General features: G+C 38.5%; 1 protein-coding gene across 1 annotated transcript; it reads right to left on the reverse strand.

Annotated features, from left to right (window-relative positions):
* LOC115221778 (ankyrin repeat and SOCS box protein 3) lies at window positions 1-27232 on the reverse strand. The gene is made up of 7 exons (XM_029792001.2): window positions 26825-27232; window positions 25017-25115; window positions 17970-18122; window positions 14668-14925; window positions 8770-8953; window positions 2572-3296; window positions 1-212 (listed from the first exon to the last, which is right to left on the reverse strand). Exons 1-7 carry the CDS (start codon window positions 26919-26921, stop codon window positions 28-30), a joined length of 1701 nt encoding a protein of 566 aa, XP_029647861.1. The 5' UTR covers window positions 26922-27232; the 3' UTR covers window positions 1-27.
* Between the last annotated feature and the right edge of the window lie 461 nt (window positions 27233-27693).

Consider the following 27693-nt stretch of genomic DNA (forward strand, 5'->3'; position numbering starts at 1 on the left):
AACTGGACAATTATGAATAATATTGCGCTATTTCAAATCAAAGATATCTGTTAGGTAGCTCTGCAATTTGCCAGTATCTTCAAGAAGTAACATATCTTGTACAGCTGATGGAAGAGCCATGCTATTGATGAAGTCTTTGTTGTATGTATTCTGATTTCTTAGAACGTGGATCAGTTTTAATCGACTTAAATGTGATAAGGTGTTGCAGTTTTCTGTGAAAAAGAAAAAAAAAAAAAATATTAAAATTAACAAAAATAAAGGGATTGAGAAAAATAAAAAAATGGGATAAAAAGAGAAAATTTCAATAACAAATATAATCTCATAATTTACTTGATGTAGAGTGGTCATAGACATCATTGTATGATTAAGAAGTTTGCCTTATAACCACATGATCCCAAGTTCAATTCCACAGTACTGCACATCATCATCCTTTAGCATCTGCTTTCCATGCTAGCATGGGTTGGACGGTTCAACTGGGGTCTGGGAAGCCAGAAGGCTGCACCAGACTCCAATCTGATCTGGCAATGTTTCTACGGCTGAATGCCCTTCCTAATGCCAACCACTCCATGAGTGTAGTGGGTGCTCTTACGTGCCAGACGAGGCTGGCAAACGGCCATGATCGGATGGTGCTTTTTACGTGCCACCGGCATGGGGGCCAGGCAAGGCTGGCAATGGCCACGATCGGATGGTGCTTTTTACGTGCCACCGGCATGAGGCCAGTCAGGGCGGCGCTGGCAACGGCCACATTCGGATGGTTTTCTTACGTACCACCGGCACTGGTATCACAGCTGCAATTTCCATTGATGTTGATCGATTTCGATTTTGATTTTCACTTGCCTCCCAAGAAGGAAAGGTATGCATAAGTGGACTGGCTACACCCCAGGTAGAGGCCACGGGTTATAGTCTCACTTATCCTGCCGGGTCTTCTCACACACAGCATACTTCCAAAGGTCTCGATCTCTAGTCATTTCCTCAGTGAGACCTAAAGTTCAAAGGTCATGCTTCACCACCTCGTCCCAGGTTTTCTTGGGTCTGCCTCTTCCACAACCGCTAGGGTGTGGCACTTTTTCACACAATTACCTTCATCCATTCTCGCCACATGACCATCTTGTATAAATATCTTCTACCATAGCCTTGGGTTGACCAAAGACTTGTGAGTAAAATTTAATGAAAGGAAATGATGTGGAAAACTATGAAATGGACTGAGAATACAAATGGTTGACTGGAAGAGTCAATGATGATCCAGAGGAAAGGTAGGCGACTCATACTCTGCCCTATCAGCATCAAATATCAGTGGTTATGACATTTAACTCGTTAGCATTCAGATTGCTTTGTCAAATGTAATGCTTATTTATTTGCATTGCTTTGAATTTATCATGCACTATCTTGCAGCTTCGAGATTCGATGGTGTGATTATTAATTTTTAGCATGACATTGTACGGTAGGTTGTGAGAGACCAGATCTGAAGATAAAACAGAATATTTTGGCTGGAAATGGCCAGATGAAATGCTAAAGGGTTAACTCACAAGAAAAACAAAAAAAAGTTTTTTTAATTAGCTCCAGAACTGTAAACTACTTACGTAATGTATTAATAATAATCATAGTTTCTAATCTTGGCATAGACCTATAAACTTTGGCCAAGAAGTATTACAGTACATTAAACTAGACTCAGTACTTGACTTTATTCATTTCTGAAGTATGGAAAGCAGTCTGTATCAAATGTAAAGAGAAGTGACTATTGCAAAGCACTTTGTCCACTGCTCAAGGTGTGTAGTGGATTTTAGCTCAAAACCAATGGATTGGTAACCTAAAATCATAAATGACATTCAGAGCTTTTCATTTCCTATAGTTTTCTACGGTAACGTGAGTAAACCTGGTTTACTGACTTCCTTTGCTGGTCAACTGCTTGTTTTAAAACTCCTGTCAGCTTGACTGAGGATGGTAAGATAGTTAGTAACACTATTTAGGCGAGAGATGAAGTGGTTATAGGAAGAATTTTTCAGGAGATGATTTGCAGATGGCGCTCGGAGGATCATCTAACACTCCAATCATGAGGTTGTAGCTATCATAGCCCCTACTTCCTACAAGAACCTTCATACAAGTATACAAAACATTAAGATATAACAATAAACATTATAAAACTGGAGACCAGAAAACAATTTTCTCCTGTGCCTACCTCTCTCTCTTTCGGAGAGGCACAAGCACCTACACGCACATATACACACACGGCAGTAACTTCCGCCTGCCGAATTCAATCACAAAGCTTCGGTCGGCTCAGGGCTATAGCGGAAGACACCTACCCAAAGTGCCATGCAGTGAGACTGAACCCGAAACCATGTAGCTAGGAAGCAAGCTCCCTAACCACACAGCCATGCCGGTGATTATTTTGTTGTCATATTTCTACACTAATGTGTTGTTTTTCAGAGACAAAAGGAGATTGTGTATGAGAGATAGAAAGAGAGAGAGAGAGAGGTATGAGAAAGAAGGATTGTGAGTGAGAGATAGATAGATAGATAGATAGATAGAGAGAGAGAGAGAGAGTATATTTTTGATTAAAGTAAAAATACTTACTGCAAGTCTGTTTGACTGATTGCCACTCAGTATCTTCGAAGTATGTAGCAAATGATTCGTTGAGATTCGTTAGGGCACCACTTTTGAAAATCAACAAATTGAATATGATGTCAAAATGCATGAAGTGAAGACGATGGAAGCAGAGGAGGGATGCAATACTTTGTACAGTGAGAGACTCTGCTGATGGCTGTCTCTGAAATACCAGACAAGATCTAACTTCAACCTTCTGCCTCAGCAGTAAAAGCAGGAACTTGCCAATGAATGTAGATGTGTGAACGCTTTGAGTCATGAGATCATTGTGTATTGCATAGAGGACTGTGAAGTTTCCGAAGACATTTGGATGATAGATGTTCGATTTGGCACCGTACTTCCAAAATAGTTTCAAACACTCTTCTCTCATCGTTTCAAAGGCTGCCATTATCGGTGGCATCAGGTTTTCACGAGGGTCATTCACTGGAAAGCCGTATTGTAGCAGGATTTCAATGCACTGCACATCAGAACATTCTAGAACTGCATAGCTGAGCAGTGGCACAGTTCGTGGGTAGACACGACCAGACGAAAGTTGGTATGTAACCGTGATATCAGTAGAAACATCATCTAACAATAGAAACTGTAAGATGCTCTGGTGAGAAAAATCCAGAGACAGGGGTAGGGGGAACCATTCAGAGAAGCATTTCTTGTGGATTTCTTCAATCTTAGTTACTTTGTACAGCAGCTTCACACATCTAGCAAAAGGAAAGAAATATATGTATTTAACCCTTTCATTACTGTATTTATTTTGAGATGCTCTGTGTTTCTTTCAATTACTTTAAATATAACAAAGAATTTAGTAAACTAACTTTGTTATCATTAAGCTAGTGTTAGGAACATAAATTTTAACTAAGATTTGGTGGAAGATTTGAATTCAAAACTTATGAAAACAAGACATTTGTACTACTGAGCCAGAGTTGGCCGGGTTGGTAACAAAAGGGTTGAGTAGATAACATTTTGAATAAAATAGTTGTAAGCTTTTCAGTGCAATATTTTTTCAATGAACAATTTATTGTAAACAGATTATCCATTAACAAAATAATATTTCAGTTAAAAAAACTCCCCTGTCCAAGTTGATGTGAAATATTATACTTTTAAGGAATAGCACAAAATCTCACTTCAATGTTCAGGCTCTACATAACCTATTTGTACACCCTTTCAATAATGGTTTGCTTTTGTAGGGGTAAAAAGTCTTTAACCCTTTAGTGTTTAAACTGGCCATATCAGGCCAAAATTGTCTGCCTGTTTTATGCTCAAACCAGCCAGCTCTGACATCTCACACCTACCCTACAAAGTCATTCTAAAAATAAACAGGGTCATCATCAAAATCTCAGAGTTACAAGATGCTGTACAATTAATCTAAAACAATGTAATTAAATAGGCTTTACAATGTAATTAAATAGGCTTTGACAGGGTAATCTGAATGCTAAAGGGTTAAACCAGTGATATCCAGCCCAAATATTCTACTTGTTTTATCTTCAAACTGGCCAGATCTGGCCTCTCACACCTACTCTACAAAGTCCTTCTAGAAATAACAATTACATTATCGAAATATTGAAACTACAAGATAATGCCTGATTAATTAAAAACAATGTGGCTGGCACGGCCACGATCGGATGGTGGTGGCACGTAACAAACACCATCCGATCGTGGCTGTTGCCAGCGCCGCCCGGACTGGCCTTTGGCACGTAAAAAGCACCATCCGAGCGTGGCCGTTCGCCAGCACCTTGTCTGGCACCTGTGTCGGTGGCACATAAAAAGCACCCACTACACTCACGGAGAGGTTGGCGTTAGGAAGGGCATCCAGCTGTAGAAACACCGCCAGATCTGAACCCCAGTTGAACCGTCCAACCCATGCTAGCATGGAAAGCGGATGTTAAACGATGATGATGATGATGTGTGCATATAAACATTACATTAGACAGAATAATCTGAATGCTAAAGGGTTAAGCATGTAGTCAGCTATTGTTTTAAGTGCTGTTACAGCTACTTAAACCTTCTATTCAATGAACAAACTTTCACAAAATCTCAGCTGTCTAGTGCAGTGTTATTTGTAGCATTAATTCTTTTTCCTCTACCCTCTCACATGCTTGATATATGTGTGTGTGTGTGTACATATATATATATTCTCTTATATGTTTAAGTCCAATGACTGTGGCCATGCTGGAGCACCGCCATTGTAATCATCTTTCCACTTTCCACCTTTGTCGGAGCGGCTCTTGGTGAAAGGATGGAGTTCGATGCTACTGCCCTCTTTTGAGTTTCTTGCTTAGATGTTGGCTCATCCGGGATCTCGGCGAGCCAGAGGACAAGTTCACATTTGAAAATGTCTACATCCACTCCATAGAGGTTCCACAGATGCTTCGGCAGACAGTTAAACAGCTGTGGGCCCTATATGTATGCATATCACGTGATCACGTGACCGACCAGTCCATCAGATGTAGTTACACATCGCTGGTCACAATGCGTTCGCATTGTTTTAGCCTTCAAATGACGCCACCCCGCTGGCTAAGCGAGCAGGCCAACAGAAGAAAGAGTGGGAGAAAGAGTGGTGAAAGAGTACAGCAGGGATCACCACTTCCTGCCGGAGCTTCGTGGAGCTTTTAGGTGTTTTCGCTCAATAAACACTCACAACGCCCGGTCTGGGAATCGAAACTGCAATCCTACAACCACGAGTCCGCTGCCCTAACCACTGGGCCATTGCGCCTCCACATGTATGCATTTATATATATATATATATCACAGGATCACGGGACCGACCAGACCATCAGATGTTGTTACACATCGCTGGTCACAATGCGTTCGCATTGTTTTAGCCTTCAAATGACGCCACCCCACTGGCTAAGCGAGCAGGCCATATATATATATACATGTATACATATATATATTAAAAGTCAGGGTACAATATGTACCTGTTTGTTCGAAAGAAGAGTTAAAACTCTCCAGAACCATACATCTCTCACTATATGTAAACACATACAGAAAATGTAGCAGTTATACTTAGAAAAACGGTCGTTTTTAAAAATAGATTACATAGTAAGCCTAGCTGATGAGCTTTGAAGTGTCAATTTGGCACAGAAAGTGAAATCAATTGATACTGGGATATCTACTTTGTAGTTTTACAAATGGGGACGACTGCTTTTCTAAGTATATTTGCTACATTCTTCGTGCGTGTTTACATATACTGAGAGATGCGTGGTTTTGGAGAGTTTTAACTCTTCTTTCTAGCAAACAGGTGCATATTGTACTCTGACTTTTAATATATATTTTGTCTATTTGGATTGTTTGCTGGCCACTTTATCATTATTTTTTTTAAAGATAATGATAACTTATTTGAATATATATATATATATATATATATATATATATATATAGTCAAAAAGTTTTGGCTATTCTTTCTACTTAAAAGGGAGATCCCAGTAAAACCACCGCTCTGATACCATGAGTTGAGGTGATGTCTTCTAGTGTTATCAAATTTAATACACAATTATTAATAATTGAGACGCAATTATTTATAATTGAAGAGTCCTACGCTGAAGAGGAAAATAGTTAGGTAAGACATAATAATTTAATTTTTATGCTCTGCTATGACTTAATTCCGAAACGTACGTCCGTAGGTGACTTAATATAGAATGATTGTCGTCATTTCTTTCTCTTTTGCCTGCGTCGTTTGCTTTTTAAGTGCTGTGGTTTTACTGGGATCTCCCTTTTAAGTAGAAAGAATAGCCAAAACTTTTTGACTGCTATTTCTAAATTCGGTGTGTGGTGAAGCAAATCGTTGCTAAACCCTTAATTAATTACTTAGTATTACTTAAACCTTCCTTGAATGGGGCTTTTACATGCTGAACTCTACTTGGTGAAATTAATGATTATTTCTAAATTAATTAATTTCACCCTTTATTATTGATATATATATATATATATATATATATATATATATATATATATAAAACCTGGAAAAGGATGCGTGGCGTTCGATCATATAATAATATAAATAATCTATGTATATGCATATATACATATATGTACATACCTAGATCTATATGTATATATACATGCATATATGGGTACAGGACATCAAAAAAAACGTTGAACACAATGAGAAACAAAAATATAAAAACAAAATCATGGAAACGAACTTTTTTTCAAACAACGTAAAAACATACAACACAAGGAATATTCCCCTTCTTCAGTTGTCCCTGTTTTGTCTACTCCATGTTTTGAAAACGCGGAGTAGACGAAACAGGGACAACTGAAGAAGGGGAATATTCCTTATGTTGTATGTTTTTTCATTGTTTGAAAAAAAAGTTCATTTCCATGATTTTGTTTTTATGTTTTCGTTTCTCATTGTGTTCAACGTTTTTTTTGATGTCCTGTAGATGTAGGTATGTACATATATGTATGTATATATGCATATATTTATATATTATTTATATTATTATTATTATTATATATATATATATATATTATATATATATATATACATATTAAAGTAATAAAGTTAATGTCTGGTCACACATGGCTCTAGTAAAACAGGAATGGATGGCTGAAAAATTTCATGATCACATAACCCATAACATTTGGTCTCCTAATTCCCCAAATCTCAATCCATTGGACATGTGGAGTGTTGTTGAGAAAGAGGTCAATGAACACACCCATAACACCAAAGATTCTTTGAAAGCTGTCATAGTCAGAGTAATGTCAAGAATGAACCAGGACCACTTGATTCAAGCATGTAGATGATTTAGATCTCATATAGAAGCAGTTGTTGAAGCTGAAGGTGGCTTTATTATATAATATAATAGAAAAGGTTTATTTTTAACCTCATATCATTTTTGATAAATAAAGTTATTATATATGTTTGTTTTATAAACATAAATCTGTCCTTCAATATCTTATGTACCCTATGTGTGTGTGCGTGTGTATTTATAGAGGGCATTACTATACATAAATGCCACATGCTAAGAGGGACTCTTAAAGTTTTGACTTCAAGAGTCCCTCTTAGTGTGTGGCATTTATGTATAGTAATGCCCTCTATATATAAATAAATAAATATATTTAAGTGAAAAAATTGGTGGATTTTTTTCTCTTATGAGATTTTTCGTGCTAACTACTTGATAAATTCTTATAAAGATTTTATCCTATTTTAAAATATATATATATACTGTTGTGTGGTTAAGAAGTATGCTTTTCAAGCATGTGGTTTTGGGGCTCAATCCAAATGTAGGGCACTTTGAGCAAGGATTTTCTTTTACTATAACCACAGGCCAACCAATTAGGAATGAATTTGGTTAAAAGAAGGTATTGAAACCCCTTATGTGTGAATCTTTGAATTTTCAGATCATGAAATTACTTAAGCAAAAATAGAGATGTTTATGTTGACAAATCTTTGTCAACAAATCCCTTGAAAAACAAATAAAGGTTAGCAACAGAAAGAGCACCATCATTGTTTTAACATCTACTTTTCAATACTTGCATATTTTAGACAAGAGTAAACTGGGGCAGAGTCTTCTATGGCCAGATGCCATTTCTCATGCCAATCCTCACCTGTTTCCAAGTAAGGTAATAAATAATCTCCCAGTCTATTGAACAAACAACCATGACATGGTTAGGTGGAGAAATGGAAACAAACAACACTATTTAAATGAGTATTCTGTTTCTAGGTATCATGCCACATGTCAAAATAGACTCGTTGACATATCTTGACATGTTGTGCAAGCAATTTTTGTAAACAAAAGGTTCATTCATACAGTGTCATTTGTTTTCAGTCCTCCAAAAAAATATGTCCGGGCTGTTTGTTGTTTGATAGACTGGGAGATCATTAATTTGCTTATAAACAAGTAGGGGTTTGGTAACAAGAAGGGCATCAGGTTGTAGTAAAACTGTTGAAGAAATGCCCCAGGATGGTTGCAGTCAAATCACTAAACATTGGCGTAGGTGCTGATGCCTCATAAATAGCACTGATGATGGTGCCATGAAAAAAAGCACCCAGTGCACTCTGTGGAGTGGTTGGTATTAAGAAGAGCATCCAGCTGCAGAAACTAAGCCAAAACAGATTATGGAACCTGATGCAACCCTTGGCTTTGTCAGTTTTTGTCAAGCCGTCCAACCCATACCAGCATAGAAAACAGACATTCAATGTTGATGATTATAATATGTATAACTTACTCAAGAGTGTTACAAACAATGGCTGACTGCAGAGGACACACTGGTTCAGGATCAGAAGTGAAAAGGTTAGGGTTGGCATGATAAGATATCAACAGCTCAACACAGGAGGTATGGCCCTGTTGTGCGGCCACTAATAATGGGGTGGCATTATCAAAAGCAGAAGCATCAACGAGATGAGATTTTCCTGTAAAAATAAAAGCAACAATTAAAAAAAAAAAAAAGATACATTAAAGAAGTTTGATTATATATATAAAACTGTAGTTGTGTGAGTGTCTGTCCCCTTCGATTTAGATTCCTAACTACTCCCACATTTTGCGGTGCAGTTTAACCAAATTCGGGTATCTTATAGTCGTGATACATATCGAGCCCGTCTGAGTATTAGCGCGCGTCTATGATGAGTCTACGATTTAAAAAATAATTTAACATCATTTTTTATTCCATTTTAATGCATAATTTTTCGTGTGTCGATGGCGGCGGAGTTGGCATCCATGGTCACACCTGCACCTGTTTGCTTCTCCCCCTTCTTCCCTCACTCGTGAAGCTGTGGGGAAGGGAGTGTAAGGAAATCAACGTCGTAAAGCGTTGTCAAGGAGACCAGCGTTCTTTTAGAACGACTTCATGACTTGAAGACACCAAAACAGAAATGGCTAAGAAAGCCCGAATTGGCATCTATAAGGGAAGTAACTCTCTAAAAATGCTTATATAGTTATTTCCCTTACAAACCCGAGCAACGCCGGGCGATACTGCTAGTTTCTTATATTGCTCTTATCTCTTGCCTGCTCTAATCTGCTTTTGTTTTGATAAGCATGTCTGGTTTTAAATATTTAAGATTTCATTAACCAAGGAATCAGTTGAAAGCATGAGATACTTTAACCTATTTCGTTACTACCCACAAGGGGCTAAACACAGAGGGGACAAACAAGGACAGACAAACGGATTAAATCGATTATATCGACCCCAGTGCGTAACTGGTACTTAATTTAATCGACCCCGAAAGGATGAAAGGCAAAGTTGACCTCAGTGGAATTTGAACTCAGAACGTAGCGGCAGACGAAATACTGCTAAGCATTTCGCCCGGCGTGCTAACGTTTCTGCCAGCTCACCACCTGAGATACTTTAACCCTTTAGCATTCAGATTACTCTCTCAAATGTAATGCTTGTTTATTGACATGGTTTTGAATTAATCCTGCATTATCTCATAGCTTTGAGATTTCAACGATGTGATTGTATATTTTAGAAATGACATTGTTGAGCAGGTAGGAGAGGCTAGATCTGGCTGCTTTCAGCTTAAAATGGTTAGACTGTTTAGGTTGGATATGGCCAGTTTAAATGCTAAAGAATTATAAAAAGACAACCATACAGGAAAAAATAATTGGCTGAGATCAGTCATTGGATCCTGGCCATGCTGGGGCACTGCATCGAAATGTTTAGCCAAACAAATGAACCTGCATACTTATATATATATTTTTTTCTTTTGAAGTCTGGTATTTATTTATTTATTTATTCCATCAGTCTCTTTTGCTGAACTGGGGATGTAAACAAACCAACACCAGCTAGACAAACGCAAAGGCATACACATAATGTTGTGTCTAGAAAATCATAAGTAGTGAGTCAGAAGCAAATATTTATAAATATGATAAGATCTTTTTGATTATCCAATTGATTAGTAGAATAACCCCTACAGCTGTTTGAAAGTTAAATAAATAGGAGTGGCTGTGTGGTAAGTAGCTTGTTTACCAGCCACATGGTTCCGGGTTCAGTCCCACTGCATGGCACTTTAGGCAAGTGTCTTCAACTAGAGCCTCGGGCCGACCAAAGCCTTGTGAGTGGATTTGGTAGATGGAAACTGAAAGAAGCCCATCGTATATATGTATATATATGTGTGTGTGTGTGTGTGTGTGTGTGTGTTCGTATGTCTGTGTTTGTCCCCCTAGCATTGCTTGACAACCGATGCTGGTGTGTTTATGTCCCCGTTACTTAGCGGTTCGGCAAAAGAGACCGATAGAATAAGTACTGGGCTTACAAAAGAATAAGTCCTGGGGTCGAGTTGCTCGATTAAAGGCGGTGCACCAGCATGGCCGCAGTCAAATGACTAAAACAAGTATAAAAAAAAAAAAAAGAGTAAATAAGCACAGGCGTGCTGTGAGGTATGAAGCTGGATTCCCAACCACATGGTCCCAGGTTCAGTCCCACTGTGTAGAAGTGGGTAAGTGTCTCCTACTATAACCTCAGGCCAACCAAAGCACTGTTGTGAGTGGATTTGGTGTATGGTAACTGAAAGAAGCCTATCGTGTGAATGTGTATGTATGTATGTATATATATATATATCATCATCATCATCATCGTTTAACGTCCATTTTCCATGCTGGCATGGGTTGGACGTTTTGACTGGCAGAGTTTCTACAGCTTGATGCCCTTCCTAACGCAAACCACTCCGAGCGTGTAGTGGGTGCTTTTACATACCACCAGCACGAGGGTTGGTCAGGCAGTACTGGCGATGGCCATGCTCAAATGGTGTTTTTTACATGCCACCTGCACAGGAGCCAGTCTAGTGGCATACGCAACAACCTCATTCGAGTGTTTTTTCTCATGTGCTGTGTATATGTGTGTGTGTATATATATATATATATATATATATATAATATATATATATATATACACACACATAGATCAGACTGGGCCTGGTGCAGCCTTCTGGCTTCCCAGACCCCAGTTGAACCGTCCAACCCATGTTTGGACGCTAAACGATGGTGATGATATGTATGTATATATTTATGTGTGCCTGTACCTCCACCATTGCTTGACAACTGATGCTGGTGTGTTTATGTCCTCGTAACTTAGTGGTTCAGCAAAAGAGACTGATTGAATAAGTACTAGGCTTACAAAGAATAAGTCCTGGGGTCAATTTCTTTGGTGCTCCAGCATGGCCACAGTCAAATCCTTGAAATAAGTAAAAGAAAAGAGCAAAAGAAAAAAAAGAAAATAAGGGACATAACTGCAATAAGCTCAGTTGATCAAAACAAATTTTTTTTTTTTTTGACACTAAAGGCAATACACACTGGAGTCAATCAGGTCTTTAACCTTTCTGATACCAACGCACCAGAGCTCATCCCCTTGTTCTTGTTTCAAGTGACCTAAATTAAAACTTTCTATTAAAATTTCAATTTAATCTATGTTCCAAATAGCACATTAATACTAACAAGTTATTTTATCAACTTCTTCATTATTTTCAAGATTAAATGAAATAAATATCAATGGAAATAGTAGTTATGATGCCTGTGCCGGTGGTACATAAAAAGCACTATCCGAACGTGGCCGATGCCAGCGCCGCCCCGACTGGCTTCTGTGCCGGTGGCATATAAAAAGCACCATCCGAACGTGGCCGATGCCAGTGCCGCCCCGACTGGCACATAAAAAAAAGACCATCCGAACGTTGCCACGCCGCCTTGGCTGGCTTCCGTGCCGCTGGCATGTTAAAAGCTCGAACCGATCGTGACCGATGCCGGACCCCCCCCCCCTGGCACCTGTGCAGGTGGCACGTAAAAAGCACCTACTACACTCGCGGAGTGGTTGGCGTTAGGAAGGGCATCCAGCCGTAGAAACTCTGCCAGATCAGACTGGAGCCTGGAGCAGCCCCTAGCTTCCCAGACCCCGGTCAAACCGTCCAACCCGTGCTAGCACGGAAAACGGACGTTTAAACGATGATGATGATGATGAAAGATATGAAAAGAAAAGAGTTAAAACCAACTGGTAATAGCAAGAGATATGTTTCAGTTCTGCTAGGCTTAAACAATTAAGAATATTCTAAAATAAATTGTGACTAATAAACATTAAGATACAAAGAATAATTATCCTCCTCCTCCTCCTGATCATTTAAGGTTTGCTTTCTATGCTGGCATTGGTTGGACGGTTTGACAGAGGACTGGTAAGCCAAGAGACTGCACCAAGCTCCAGTCTAATCTGGCATGGTTTCTACAGCTGGATGCCCTTCCTAACGCCAACCACTCCGAGAGTGTAGTGGGTACTTTTTACATGCCACCAGCATGGAGGCCAGTCAGGCAGTACTGGCATCGACCATGCTCGAATGGTGCTTTTTATGTGCCAGTCAGGTGGCACTGACACCAACCATGCAAGAATGGTGCATTTTATGTGCCACCAGAACTGGCATCAGCCATGCTCGAACAGTGTTTTTATGTGCCACTGGCATGGGCACCAGTCAGGTGGCACTGGCAAAGGCCATGACAATGATTTCATTTGACTCAACAGATCTCAAGCAAGGCATATTTTGCTTGATGTATTGAAGAGTACTTTTAAACAGGCCGGTTATTTTCCTATCCTTCCTTAATACTGGTTCCCATATGCTATTCATATCTGCACTCAGTCTGCTTAGGAAGTTGTTGTGTCCTAGCATATAGGCTGCTTCTTTTAGCTTTCATATTTTCCAGTGGTGTTCTCTGTCTGATGAAGGCTGGAGGGTATACCAGCCGAAACATTGTGTTAACAACAAACAAGATGAGGACAAATATCCATCAAATGTAAATAATGTACATAATTCCTCATCTCTTAAGTATAGAACTGTATGACTGCACAACATTTAAAAGATTAGCTCTCAATTTATATTTCCCAAGACAAAACAAGTCAATATGTTATCTTAAGATTGTATGATTCAAAAAAGAAGTCTCTACATGGTTACTTGACCAGCTAGAAAAAGCAGTTAAATTTATCTCAAACTACCAATTACTGTCTTAAAAAATAAAAATGGATAATCGTTACCATTTAACAACCATTTTCCATGGGTTGGATGGTTTGATAAGAGCTGACAAACCAGAGGTCTGTGCCAAGCTCCAATGTTTATTTTGGTATAGTTTCTATGGCTACAGCTCTCCCTAATGTCAACTACTTTACAAAGTGTACTGGGTGTTTTTTTTTTTTTACATGGTATCAGCACCACCAGTTAGGTCACCAAATAACTTGTAAGACAAGACTCCGTTCAACTGAGTGGAGAATAGTATTAAGGGAGTTGGTTTTATACCAGGTGGAGAGAAGTTAAAATATAATAGAGGGACAGAGATATGTGCCTTTCACTAGAGGAGATACACAGCCACCCCAGTTGGAAAGAAGAGAGAGAGAAGTAAATAACGGAGTCTAAAATCATTGATCATAGCTGAGCTAAGGTTAAACGTCAAAAACAGTAGATGGTAAAGTCACAAAATAGAGTGATTGTAATTAATTAAAACATAGTCACAAGTTATAAATAACAGTAAATCATAATAAAGGATTAAAGCAACAATAGTAACTTATAACATAATTCTAATTTTAACACAAGACCAGCAATTTTGAGGGTAAGGGTAAATTAATTACATCAACCCAAGTATTTGAGTGGTACTTTATCAGCCCTTGAGGGATGACAGACACAGTTCACCTTGGCAGTATTTCAACTCAGAATATAAAGAATTTGAAGAAATCCCACTAAGCATTTTGTCCGATGTACTAAATATTCTGCTAACTCAAACTTTATAACATAACTAGCAGTATCGCCCAGCTTTGCTCGGGTTTGTAAGGGAAATAACTATATAAGCATTTTTCGAGAGTTACTTCCCTTAAATAACCCGAGCAAAAATCATTAAAAATGCGGAAAAAATGATGGTAAATTTTTTTTAAAATCGTAGACACGCGCTAATACCCAGAAGGGCTCGATATGAATGACGACTATAAGATACCCGCTTTTGGTTAAACTGCACCGCAAAATGTGGGAGTAGTTAGGAATCTAAATCGGAGGAGACAGAGTCTCACACACACAACTTAAATTTTATATATAAAGATTAAAACTAATAGAAAATTAAGAGAGATAATTTTTTTTTTTCAAGTCAAGTAAATTTCTCAGATAAACCATCAAACCTTCTTCAACGGATTTCTCCAACAGTAATTTCAGACATTCATAATTCCCTCGTTGAGCAGCCATAAACAGTGGAGTCAGCAAATTTTCATCAACAACATCAATGTTGGCTCCAGCCTTCAATAGGAAATTGACTATTTGTACCGCATTTAAGTCAACAGCTTGATGCAGCGAAGTAGCTTGGGTATAATTTTTATTTTCAATGTCAGCACCTTTATCGACCAGTAGATTCACACACGGAAAACTGCGAGCAGTAACAGCTTGAAATACACAAAAGAATACAAGGAGGTATTAAGCTTTGATGAGAAAATCAAATCAGCTTCATGTTACAAATAGATTGAATGAAATAAGTTAGTATGTTCAGCCTCTTTTGCCCAACTGCATAGTTACAGGGACTTAAATACACCAACATCGGTTGTCAAGCATTTCTTTGGGGTGAGGGGGCAAACACGGACACACACAAATATATACAAATATACACACATACACACACAAATATATATACAAGGCTTCTTTTAGTTTCCATCTACCAAATCCACTCATAAGGCTTTGGTTGGCCTGAGGCTATAGTAAAATACACTTGCTCAATGTGCCATGCAATGGGACTGAACCTGGAACCATGTAGTTGGGAAGCAAGCTTCTTACCACACAGCCATGCCTGTGCCTATAATGCAATAAACTGAAATAAATTTTATGCTAAGCAGAAGAGATTTCAAACAATTTGAGTTGAAGTTCTCACTGGAGAGAGAGATGAGTGTGTATTCCATTGTGTGATCTTTTTGCATTACCATTTTTAAACATAGCCCAACATACCTTTCTTTGGACTCACCTATTTCGCTATATAATTATTATTTCATATCAACCCACATCAGACGACATTTGGTATTATGATACAAAACTGCTTGTTTTAAAATGTTTAAATTTGAATTAAAACTTTCCATCATAATTTTATATAAGATACTTCTGTTATGTTACAAACACAAGGTTAATAATACTCTTTTACTTGTTGCCGTCTACCAAATCCACTCACAAGGCTTTGGTCAGCCCAAGGCTATAGTAGAAGACACTTGCCCAAGGTGCCACGTAGAGGGACTGACCCGGAGCCATGTGATTGGTAAGCAAGCTACTTACCACACAGCCACTCCTATGCCTAGAAAAAAATACTTAAATTAGAAAATAGAAAAAAAAAATTTTAATTATCAATTTCCAACTAATTTGTTGTTCATTGTTGTTAAATAACTCCTTCCTTGAAAATCCTTCTAAACATCGTCATTGTACAACATGTGCTTTAAGGGTAACAGAGTGTAGACATCCAACAGCGACAATATTTCTGTGAGGAGCATCTGGCACTCCATTGGTTAGGACAATGAGGGTTCCAGTTGATCCGACCAATAGAACAGATTGCTCGTGAAATTAACATGCATGTGGCTGAGCACTCCAGAGACACGTGTACCCCTAACATAGTTCTCAGGGAGAGTCAGCATGACACAGAATGAGGCAAGGCTGGCCCTTCGAATTACAGGTACAACTCGTTTTTGCCAGGTGAGTGGGCTGGAGTAACGTGAAACAAAGTGTCTTGTTCAAGGACGCACTGCGTCGCAGGGAATTGAATTCACGAGTAGCCTTCTGGTATAAATAACTTTCAAAAAAAAATTAATGATGATAGCACGTAGCCAGCTCATAATATAGCAAGGATAGTTGAAATAATCTGCATGCCTGAACGCGAGTTGAAAAAAATGAATGAGCTAAGGTATACGAGAAGTATGATGTTTCAACTAGTAGTCTTATTTTGCTGGTGTCAACCAGTAGATTGGCCATGTTAGGGCACTGCTTTCAAAAAATTTTTTTTTATTAATTATATCTATTTCTTTACTACCCACATGGGGCTAAACACAGAGGGGACAAACAAGGACAGACAAAGGGATTAAGTCGACTACATCGACCCCAGTGTGTAACTGGTACTTAATTTATCGACCCCGAAAGGATGAAAGGCAAAGTCGACCTCGACAGAATTTGAACTCAGAATGTACCGCTTGACGAAATACGGCTACGCATTTCGCCCGGCGTGCTAACGTTTCTGCCAGCACATCAATTGCAGTCTCGTACTTATTTTATGACTTCTCCCCAAGGAATGACGGAGTTCAACGAGTTATAACCGTTAGTTAGAGTTACCTCCCTTGTTAGTATTGGCGAGAAATATCGGTCTATATTCAAACATCTGAACACAAACATGCATCTGCCCAGGGCTTTCATTGGTCACAGCAGTACATGTACCTTCACTGGGGAAAGTTTCACTGCTAGGTGCAGGCCCTGACAGTTGTCTATGCAACAAATCTCACCTTCTCCAAGTTGCAGATGCCCAAGAGAAGGGTTAAGGATCAATATAACTTGCCTGAATTCAAAATATAAAAACCACGACCACCACCACAAGACACTTGTCCAAAGTGCAGTACAGTGGGACTAAACCCAGAACTACGCGGCTGTTGGCAATCTTCTTGACCACATAGTTCTGTCTGTGTCCATAGGTATTAACTCTGAATGGGTGATTAATGTTTGATGAAAAGTGCCATGTACCAGAGGTGAAAGATGCCAATTTATCTTTTACTCTTTTACTTGTTTCAGTCACTTATTCTTTGTAAGCGTAGTACTTATTCTGTTGGTTTCTTTTGCTGAGCAGCTAAGTTCCAGGGATGTAAACACACCAGCATCAGTTGTCAAGCGATGTTGGGAGGGGGGATAAACACAGACACACAAACATACACACACACACATATATATATATATATATATATATACATATATACGACGGGCTTCTTTCAGTTTCCATCTACCAAATCTATTCACAAGGCTTTGGCCAGCCTGAGGCTATAGTAGAAGACACTTGCCCAAGGTGTCACGCAGTGGGACTGAACCCGGAACCATGTGTTTCGTAAGCAAGCTACTTACCACACAGCCACTCCTACGCCTGTCCCCAACTATTTTTTCAAATGTATTTATGCTCAAACCTAAACTGTTCAGAGCAAAGCTTAAATGTTCCCTGCTCAATTTAAAAACAAACTAATAAAAAATAAAATAAAAACTGACCTGCAAGAAATAACAGCTAAATCTGTCCCTAGTCACATCCAAATGTTTGAAACGAAAACTACATTTGACCAAAGGATGCACAGAAAGCTAGGAGGGTCACAGTTGGACTGCTTTTGACCATAGTGTCAACATGACCAGAGATGATCAGAGGCTAAACAACTAAGTATTGTAGAATTTGCATAGATTGCAGGCATATTTGAGAATATTTAGTAATACTTACCTTCCCACAGTGGACTGAGACCTTCAGGTGTTGTTAAATTTGGATCTGCTCCACAATGCAACAATGCAGAAACACACTGATAATGTCCTTTACGTGCAGCTAGAAGGAGAGGAGTTTCACCAGCAAAGCTTTGTACATTAACATCCACTTTTCCTAAATTGAAAGAGAAATAAAAAAAGATTTAAATATATATAAACACAACACACAGCTCTGTTTTGGAATTGAAACAACAATCTTGTGATCATGAGTGCAATTTCCTAACCACTCAGCCATGCAACTTATATCATCATCATCGTTTAGCGTCCGCTTTCCATGCTAGCATGGGTTGGACGGTTCAACTGGGGTCTGGGAAGCCAGAAGGCTGCACCAGGCTCAGTCTGATCTGGCAATGTTTCTACGGCTGGATGCCCTTCCTAACGCCAACCACTCCGTGAGTGTAGTGCGTGCTTTTTACGTGCCAGACAAGACTGGCAAACGGCCACGATTGGATGGTGCTTTTTACGTGCCACCGGCACGGAGGCCAGGCGAGGCTGGCAACGGCCACGAACGGATGGTGCTTTTTACGTGCCACCGGCACTGGTATCACAATATGTTAAAAATGGAGAAGAGAAGATGTTACAATTTAAGAGAATTCTCTTAAATTTTAACATCTCTTCTCTATTTTTAATAAATTTTTTGAGTTTTATGGGATTTCTTTCCATAAATTCACATAACACACCATATACAAGTATTGTTTTCATATTCGCAAACTTACGCCAGTAAGCTACCAGCAAAATATGAAGAATCTATATTAGAAATCTTTTTTAGAATCCTCCAAATTAAAGGACAAAATATAATTCAACCTTTTTACTGACACACTCATGCAAGCACGCACGCATACACACACGTGGAAGCGCAATGGCCCAGTGGTTAGGGCAGTGGACTCACGGTTGTAGGATCGCAGTTTCGATTCCCAGACCAATCACTGCTGTACTCTTTTGCCACAATTTTCTCTCTCTTTCTTCTGTTGGCCTGCTCGCTTAGCCAGCAGGGTGGCGTCATTTGAAGGCTAAAACAATGCGAAGCACATTGTGACCAGTGATGTGTAGCAACATCTGATAGCCTGATCGGTCACGGTGATCACAGTGATATATATACTGCGTGTGTACCGTTGGTGATTTTTTTTCCTCTGTCTTCTCTTTTCTGGATCTTTCCTTCTCCTATGTTTCCGACGAAGAGCTCTGCTCGAAACGTTAAACCCTCCTTCTTTCCTGAGCGTCCAATAATACTATATTTGTTCCACATCCTCGCGTTGTTGTGTTTTTTTGTGCTTTCTTGTTTGGATTAACTTTATATATATATATATATATATCTGTACGATTCAAAAATGCAATTTTCCCAAATAAAGTGCACTTCATATTCAAGGGTCTGATGAAGCTATAGGATGTTATCTGAGTACTCAAGTGTCCATCACATCTTATAAGCAGAAACAGTTGTAAGCTAATGAAGTTCATTGCATAACCTTTGTTTATTTTCCAGTGTGGGTGGGTGGGCAGGCAGGCAGGTGGGTAGATAGGTAGATATACAGAATGCAATGAAAATTTGAAGAAACATATACATACTGTATTTGATGGCATATAAAATGAATTTTAAAAAATAGTTTAAAAAAAAGAATCAATCTATGTACTATATACAAAATTAGGTCCTCCACAAGCTAATTTTGTCCCCGACACTCTACTGCAGGCTAATTTCAATCCAGATAGTCTCTCCTACTTGTCAAGATGCCATAGTAATAATATTTACATAAACATTATTATTATTATTTTTACTGTAAAAGAAATTATCTTTTAGCTTTTACTTGTTTCCCTCAGACTGCAGCCATGTTGGGCACTGCTTTGAAGAATTCTAATCAAATTAATTGATCCCCTCCTTTGCCAAACTTCTAAGTTATGGGGATGTAAACACACCAACACTGGTTGTCCAGTAGTGGTGGAATACAAACACAGATACACATATATTCTTTTACTTGTTTCAGTCATTTGACTGTGGCCATGCTGGAGCACTGCTTTGAAGGGTTTTTAGTCGAACGAAATCGACCCAGGAACTTATTTCTTTTAAAGCCTAGTACTTATTCTATCGTTCCCTTTTGCCGAACCACTAGGTTATGGGAATGTAAACACACCAACACCAGTAGTCAAGCTCTGATAGGGGAACAAACACAGACACAAAGATACACATAAATATATACGATGGGCTTCTTTCAGTTTCCGTCAACCAAATCCACTCACAAGGCTTTGGTTGGCCCATGGCTATAGTAGAAGACACTTGCCCAAAGTGCCATGCAGTGGGACTGAACCTAGAACCACGTGGTTGAGAAGCAAGCTTCTTACCATACAACTGTTGTTTATACCTATTTCTTTATTACCCACAAGGGGCTAAACACAGAGGGGACAAACAAGGACAGACATAGGTATTAAGTCGATTACATCAACCCCAGTGCGAAACTGGTACTTAATTTATCGACCCCGAAAGGATGAAAGGCAAAGTCGACCTCGGTGGAATTTGAACTCAGAACGTGGCGGCAGACGAAATATCGTTAAAGCATTTCACCTGACGTGCTAACGATTCTGCCAGCTCGCTGCCTGTTATTTATACCAGAAGGCTACTCGTGAGTTCAATTTCCGGCGACGCAGTGCGTCCTTGAGCAAAACAATTTGTTTCACGTTACTCCAGCTCACTCAGCTGGCAAAGACGAGTAGTACCTGTAATGCCTGCACTTATTATGTACTTTTTGTATACAGTAAGGTACTTTTGAAATGTTTCACAATGTGCTGCTAGACTGTTTTAAATATTGTATGCTTTAAGGCACCAAAAACATTCTGTCCAGAATATGCAGTGCTGAAACTGGGATTGCATCCAATATGCTTGAGTCTCTTTTATGCCAACAAATACAGTTTCTATAAACCTTTTCAATCCAAAGAAATTCTTTTGTTATTTTTTACTTGTTTCAGTCATTTGACTGCAGCCATGCTGGAGCACCGCCTTTAGTCGAACAAATCGGTCCCAGGACTTATTCTTTGTAAGCCTAGTACTTATTCTATCGGTCTTTTTTGCCAAATTGCTAAGTTACGGAGATGTGGGTTAAGCAAAAACACACAAATACATATAGTTTGTCATTTGACTGTGGCCATGCTGGAGCACCGCCTTTAGTCGAACAAATCGACCCCAGGACTTATTCTTTGTAAGCCTAGTACTTATTCTATCGGTTTCTTTTGCCAAAATGCTAAGTTATGGGGACATAAACACACCACCATCAGTTGTCAAGCGATGTTGCGGGGACAAACACAGACACATAAACATATACACACACATACATACATACATACATACATATATATATATATATACATATATACGACAGGCTTCTTTCAGTTTTCGTCTACCAAATCCATTCATAAGGCTTTGGTTGGCCCGAGGCTATAGTAGAAGACACTTGCCCAAGGTGTCACGCAGTGGGAATGAACCCAGAACCATGTGGTTGGTAAGCAAACTACATACAAACCTGCTCTGCTTTGGTCCTTTTTTTCTTATAGTTTACCCACTTCTAGTCCTCATCTTCGACAATATAAAGTTACTCTTCTTGGAGTTCGTAGTCTTGAAAGCTGCACAGCATCCTCAATAATGCTGGTGGCATGAAAAAAAGCACCCAGAACATACTGTACAGAGGTTGGCATTTGGAAGGGCATCCAACCACAGAAACCATGCCTAAGCAGACACTGGAGCACAATGCAGTCCTTGGGCCCATCAGATCCTGTCAAAACGTCCATAGCACAGAACGCAGCTGTTAAATGATGAAAATGACCATGATGATTATCCCCAGGCCAATACTGATTGTCCTATAAATCAAAGGCCATGACCATCCTGTTTTTGTTTACCTATGACTATATTTCCCAATGTGTGTGTCTTTTTTAAAGATGGTAGCATAGTGGACATCATTTTAATGTCCACTTTTCCATTCTTGCATGGATTGGTTTCTCAAATAATGTGCCATGCTGCACTGGTTTGTCACAGGGAATGGCTAGGTGTAAAGTTTTAAAAATATAATGCAAGGCTTTAGAAAATCCATATTAAGGCTTGAGTGTCTTCAAAAATATGTTTTTCATAATTATTGTTATACATAAGCAGGATTAATAAAGCAAAATAAACAATAGTTTTCTATAGTGCATAGTGCAAGCATGGCTGTGTGGTAAGAAGCTTGTTTTTTCAACTACATGGTTCCAGGTTCAGTCCCACTGTGTAACACCTTGGGTAAGTATCATCTTCTATATCCTTGGGCTGACCAAAGCCTTGTGAGTGGATTAGGTAGACAGAAACTGAAAGCTCATCGCGTATGTATATATATATGTGTGTGTGTGTGTGTGTGTGTGTGTGTGTATGTATATATAATTATGTAAGTATATATTTATGTGTGTATGTGTCTGTGTTTTTCCCCCAACCATTGCTTGACAACTGATATTGGTATGTTTATGTCCCTGTAACTTAGTGGTTCAGCAAAAGAGACTAATAGAATAGGTACAAAGCTTACAAAGAATAACTCCTGGGGTCCATTTCTCCAACTAAAAACCCTTTAAGGCAGTGCTCCAGTCAAATGACTGAAACAAGTAATAGAATAGCAGAATAATAGTTTTCTATATATTTTTCTAATTCTTAACTCGTGTACGGGAACTGTGTCAGTGACCCAGTCACAGTTAATATGAGAAAAATGTTGCTACCTCCATCCTCCCATTCTTTCCAAGCCTGTCTCTTTGCTTTTATGGCTTCGTCTACCTCCCTTGGTCTAGTTGGAACTTTGAGCCAGTCACAAATTTAGTCCATTACCCTCAGTAGGTTGCTTCAAAAGAACTTGTTCCCCTCTATTTTATAAGTCTATCTTGTTAACTGCTTCAATTCATTTCGCTCTCTCTCTCTCACATGTGTTTATGTGTCCTTGTGCACATTTGAACTTCTCTGAAAATCTCTGTGTCACAACACTGGTGGCATCATTTTATTTACCAACAAATTATCTGCTGGGTTTCATCATCATCATCGTTTAACGTCCACTTTCCATGCTAGCATGGGTTGGACGATCTGACTGAGGTCTGGCGAACCAGACTCCAATCTGATCTGGCAGAGTTTCTACAGCTAGATGCCCTTCCTAACACCAACCATTCCGAGAGTGTAGTGGGTGCTTTTATGTTCCACTGGCATGTGGGCCAGTTAGGTGGTACTGGCAACGGCCATGTTCAAATGGTGCTTTTTATGTGCCACCTGCAGAGGAGCCAGTCCAGCGGCACTGGCAACAACCTTGCTTGAATGTTTTTTCATGTGCCCCCAGCACAAGTGCTAGTAAGGCGTCGCAGGTAACGATCACACTCAAGTAAGGCGATGCAGGTGTCTCCAAAAAGACATGGAATAAAAGATCCCTTTCATGGAAAACAGGTATGGGTTAGTGACAGGAAGAGCATTCAGCTGTAAAGCAGCGCCTCAAAAATATATTTGGCTAACCCATACTAGCATGTAAAAATGGGCATAAAAATGAGCCAACAAAGTTTTCAGTTGACCAAATTCCACAAAAATCATCTTGATCAACTCAAAGAATGGTAGAAAATATTTGTCAAAGGTGCTGTGCAGTGAAATCAAACCTGGAGCCATGCTGTTGCAAAATGACCTTCTTAAAAAATAGATGGGATAATCACAACTGGAATGCCTTTGATCATAAGCTTGCTCAATCAGGATTGCTTTGGGTCTGTCTAACAACTATATAAAACAGTGGTTCACAAATGTGACATAATTACCCCAATCAGGATGGAAACTGCATTTGGTTGGGGTTATATGAAAGGCGCAGAGAGGGGAGTCCATAGTTTCATGCTCTCCCACTTCACTAAAAGGAGTGGTTCCTCCTAAATGATTAAAAAGAATTGTGCTCTTTACAGACTATGCCAGAAATACAGGGAAAATGCAAAGCTATAAGTAGAGGTCTGTAGTTGATGGTAAATCATCCATCCATCTTCTCTGTTGGCTGTTCTTGGGAGGGTTGTAGAGATAGAGACCTCAGGCACCTCCTCCACAGATTACTATCAGAAGCAGCTGTCATGAGACTCTCCAGCTGGATTCCCAAGTGTGACCAACTAAGACTGGCTATTATCCAACCACATCTTGTTCTTGGCCTTCCTCTAGGTCCCCTGCTGTTTTACTTGACTTGAAAATCTGCCTTGTGATTCTTTCCTGCAATGTTCTAATCACACATAGTATAGGAGCTGTGATCTCTCAATGTACTTATAGTGATCCATTAAAAACAAAATAAAATTTGTTCTGAAAATGAGTGTTTTTATGTACTGTGAAAGGTCAGCTCAGCTCAGGTTAGATTATTTTGAATTAGTTTAGTTTAGACTGCATACAGTTTTCACATCATCATTTAACATCTGTTTTCCATGCTAGCATGGGTTGGACGGTTCGACCGGGGTCTGGGAAGCCAGGAGGTTGCACAAGGCTCCAGTCTGATCTGGCAGTGTTTCTACATCTGGATGCCTTTCCTAACGCCAACCACTCCAAGAGTGTAGTGGGTGCTTTTTATGTGCCACTGGCACAGGGGCTGAGGAGGCTGGCAAAGGCCACAATCGGTTGGTGCTTTTTACGTGTCACCAGCATGGAAGCTACTCAAGGTGGCACTGGCATCGGCCACGTTTGGATGGTGCTGAATAAGGGCCCGTATTTCCCCACCTGCCACAGTAGCTGATCCGTACAAAGCCAGACTTTTACTCCTGAAGGGGTTTTTTCAAAGCTTAGAGATAAGGCTGGTTATGTCAAAGACTAAAGTACACACATCCAACATTTGGAGTTGACAAAACAACTTTGTCCATTTCAATGAAAACTAAAACTATAACAGCACTGTACTGTACATGCTGCATTGTAATAGAATTGTGCATTAGTGTTATGCATATCTTAAAATTTTACAAAGGGTGATTTGGACGCCAACCATTGACTTGAAGGTTTTTCTGTCAACTTGAGATCGATAAGTTAGTGACTCACCTCTGTGTAACAAAACTTGCAAGCAACCAGTATTATTCCAAAATGCCGCTTCATGTAATGGTTCCCAGCCCCTGTTGTCTCGGACATCAACCGGCCTCCCTGGTTAAGAGAACGAGAAAGTCCATAACAAGCAACTTGACAGGGAAAATAAAAAGAATATTAGTCATGGCTATCATACGAGAATTTTAAGAAAATCCTCATACAATCTCCAGTTTCTTGCTAATTCAATGAATTTGAAGCTTTATACCAAAGTTTAAAAATATCAATTAAAAACGTCTCAAAAAGTAGGGGTGGGGCAAAATGAGTAACTTCTGATTTCTTGTTATTTTTTTTTTGTCTGTTTGAAATTATGACATTGCAATTACTGCATCGTCATTTTGTATTGCAACCTTATATTTAACAGAAACAATTAGTCAGCATAGTTGTTGATGAAGCTGTGGGAGCCCAAAACATAGTCAGGTGGCAGGTCCTGTTTTTTCAAGAAATTTTTCCTCAAATTTTGACCCAATTGTAATTGAGGTTGCTAATAAAATAGCTGGAGAATTATTGGTGTTTAACAATCAATATTCTTTTCTCTGTTGGATTACAAGTCAATTTTTTAACCCATACTAATGTCTAATTTGAATATTTTCAAGTTACAAAAAATTGTGGTATAAAATGGGGTAAAATGAGTATTTACTAATTTCAATAATTTTTTCTCTTTAACTGCATGGTGTGCGAATATGTCACGAAGAGGACACTCCAGTATATCATGAAGAAGCTATAGAGAATATTCTATGTTAAGTTACTGTTTTTCTTAGTCAAGTTTCGTTAATTTGATATCATGTACCATTTTTACCGTTATCCTCTTTCATTTGATCTAGATATTTATTTTATTTATTTTTTCTTTTTGCATTTATGATTTTTCTGATGTCCAAGGATGGATATTGATGTGTATGAGTCTGTTTTCTGGAGAAGTGAAGCGGCAAATTTACATAATCTTGTCTTACTCATTTTGCCCCGGTCAAATTTGTCCTTTACACGCTCAAAAGGGAATGGCGATAATTTTCTGAAATGGTGACCAGATTATGTTATAATGCTTTTAATGCATTTAGGGAAGGCCATTTGCTTAGCTGATATAGCTTTCGTAAGGTAGTGAATATTTGTAAAAAAATATACTTTGTTTCAAAGAAAGAAATACAGTAAAAACACCTCATTTTGCCCCACCTATATCTAAACGTATTAAGCAAACATTTAAATATAAGTAACATACGATACAAAGGGGTAAAAAAAACAACACTACAAAAATGAATTTTCTTTCCACTGAGAACAGTTTTACAAAAAATCTAAGCTATAATTATGAATAACAAATAAACACTAAATAACTTTAACTCAATTAGATTCATAAGCTAATTGTCCACAGGATTAAAATGAAAACCCGCTTGTTTAAAAATTAAAAATTCGCTTTTTTTTTCCACACACACACTCACAAACAATGAAGTGATATTTCAGCTTATAAGTAAAAAATCAAAAACAGGTACATATATAGTTTATTTGTATTGAGCAAGTATTAAAATTTCTTGTTTGTTTATTCAAAAGATGACGTTCTTGCTTCTGGACGCATCTTGCTATAAGAAAAATTTAAAAGATTAATTGGACAGAGATAGGGAATACCGAGGGACACCTGCTGCATCAGGAACTAAGAATAAAGTGGACACAAAGACACTTAATTAATTGTAAGCCAATAAATGGTTTTAAAGTTAAACTATAATTAAAATTAAATAAAAATTGCAGACGTAATGACAAAATTTGAATGCATCTTATATTACCTTGTGTAAGTAATGTCTGCAGAGCACAAACATCACCGACTCTGGCAGCTGCTCCTATTGTTGAACAAGTATCAGCGTAAGCTTCCGAGAAGTCCATTTTGAACGTTTTGATAAATCGATCCTTGAAAACAATCTTAAGAAGCTTCTTTTTGTATTAGGGATGGAACAAGGTTGGGATTAAGAGAGATTATTACGGCAAAATAGAATTTTTAAAAAAAGTATCTTATTTTTATCAAGTCACCATGATGTCATATTAGATAATTCTCTGTTTCTTTGGTACATTATACTCTTAATCGAACATTACAATTAATTTTTAATTAACGAAAAATTACAAAAAAAACCACTCAACTTGGTTAAGTTTGTTTTGCAGCAGAAATTTACGAAAAAACGCTGTTAACTGCTAACGGTGATAACCTTAGAAGTTCCTCCTGTAATATTTATTCAAGGGAACAAATTAATGTATGAGAAATTATAATACCTGGCTTAACTGATCAGAGATAAGTAGCATCCGAGTAAAATTATTTTAACAGTTTTGTAATCTCAGAGAATATTTTAAAATATAAATAATTCTATCGAGTTATTTATCCAATCGTGTGTTTTTATATTATTTAAATTAATTATTTAAATTAATTAAATTTACATAATTTTTAAGCACCGAATCTAAGGGAGAGAACTGAAATGCTGTCTTTGGTTTGTTTACAAACATGGCGTCGGATTGTGGTGAAAGTTCGGCGCTGACTCTAACAAGTGTTACCACTGGTTACGAAGTGATACAGCAACAGTTTCAAGATTTATTGCAACTCAAAGACTTTTTAATTAACAAAACTACGGAATTATCCTCCAAAGCTTCTGGACAGTCGAACAGTCGC

The sequence above is a fragment of the Octopus sinensis genome, linkage group LG18 (assembly GCF_006345805.1).
Source record: "Octopus sinensis linkage group LG18, ASM634580v1, whole genome shotgun sequence".
NCBI classification, from domain to species: domain Eukaryota; kingdom Metazoa; phylum Mollusca; class Cephalopoda; order Octopoda; family Octopodidae; genus Octopus; species Octopus sinensis.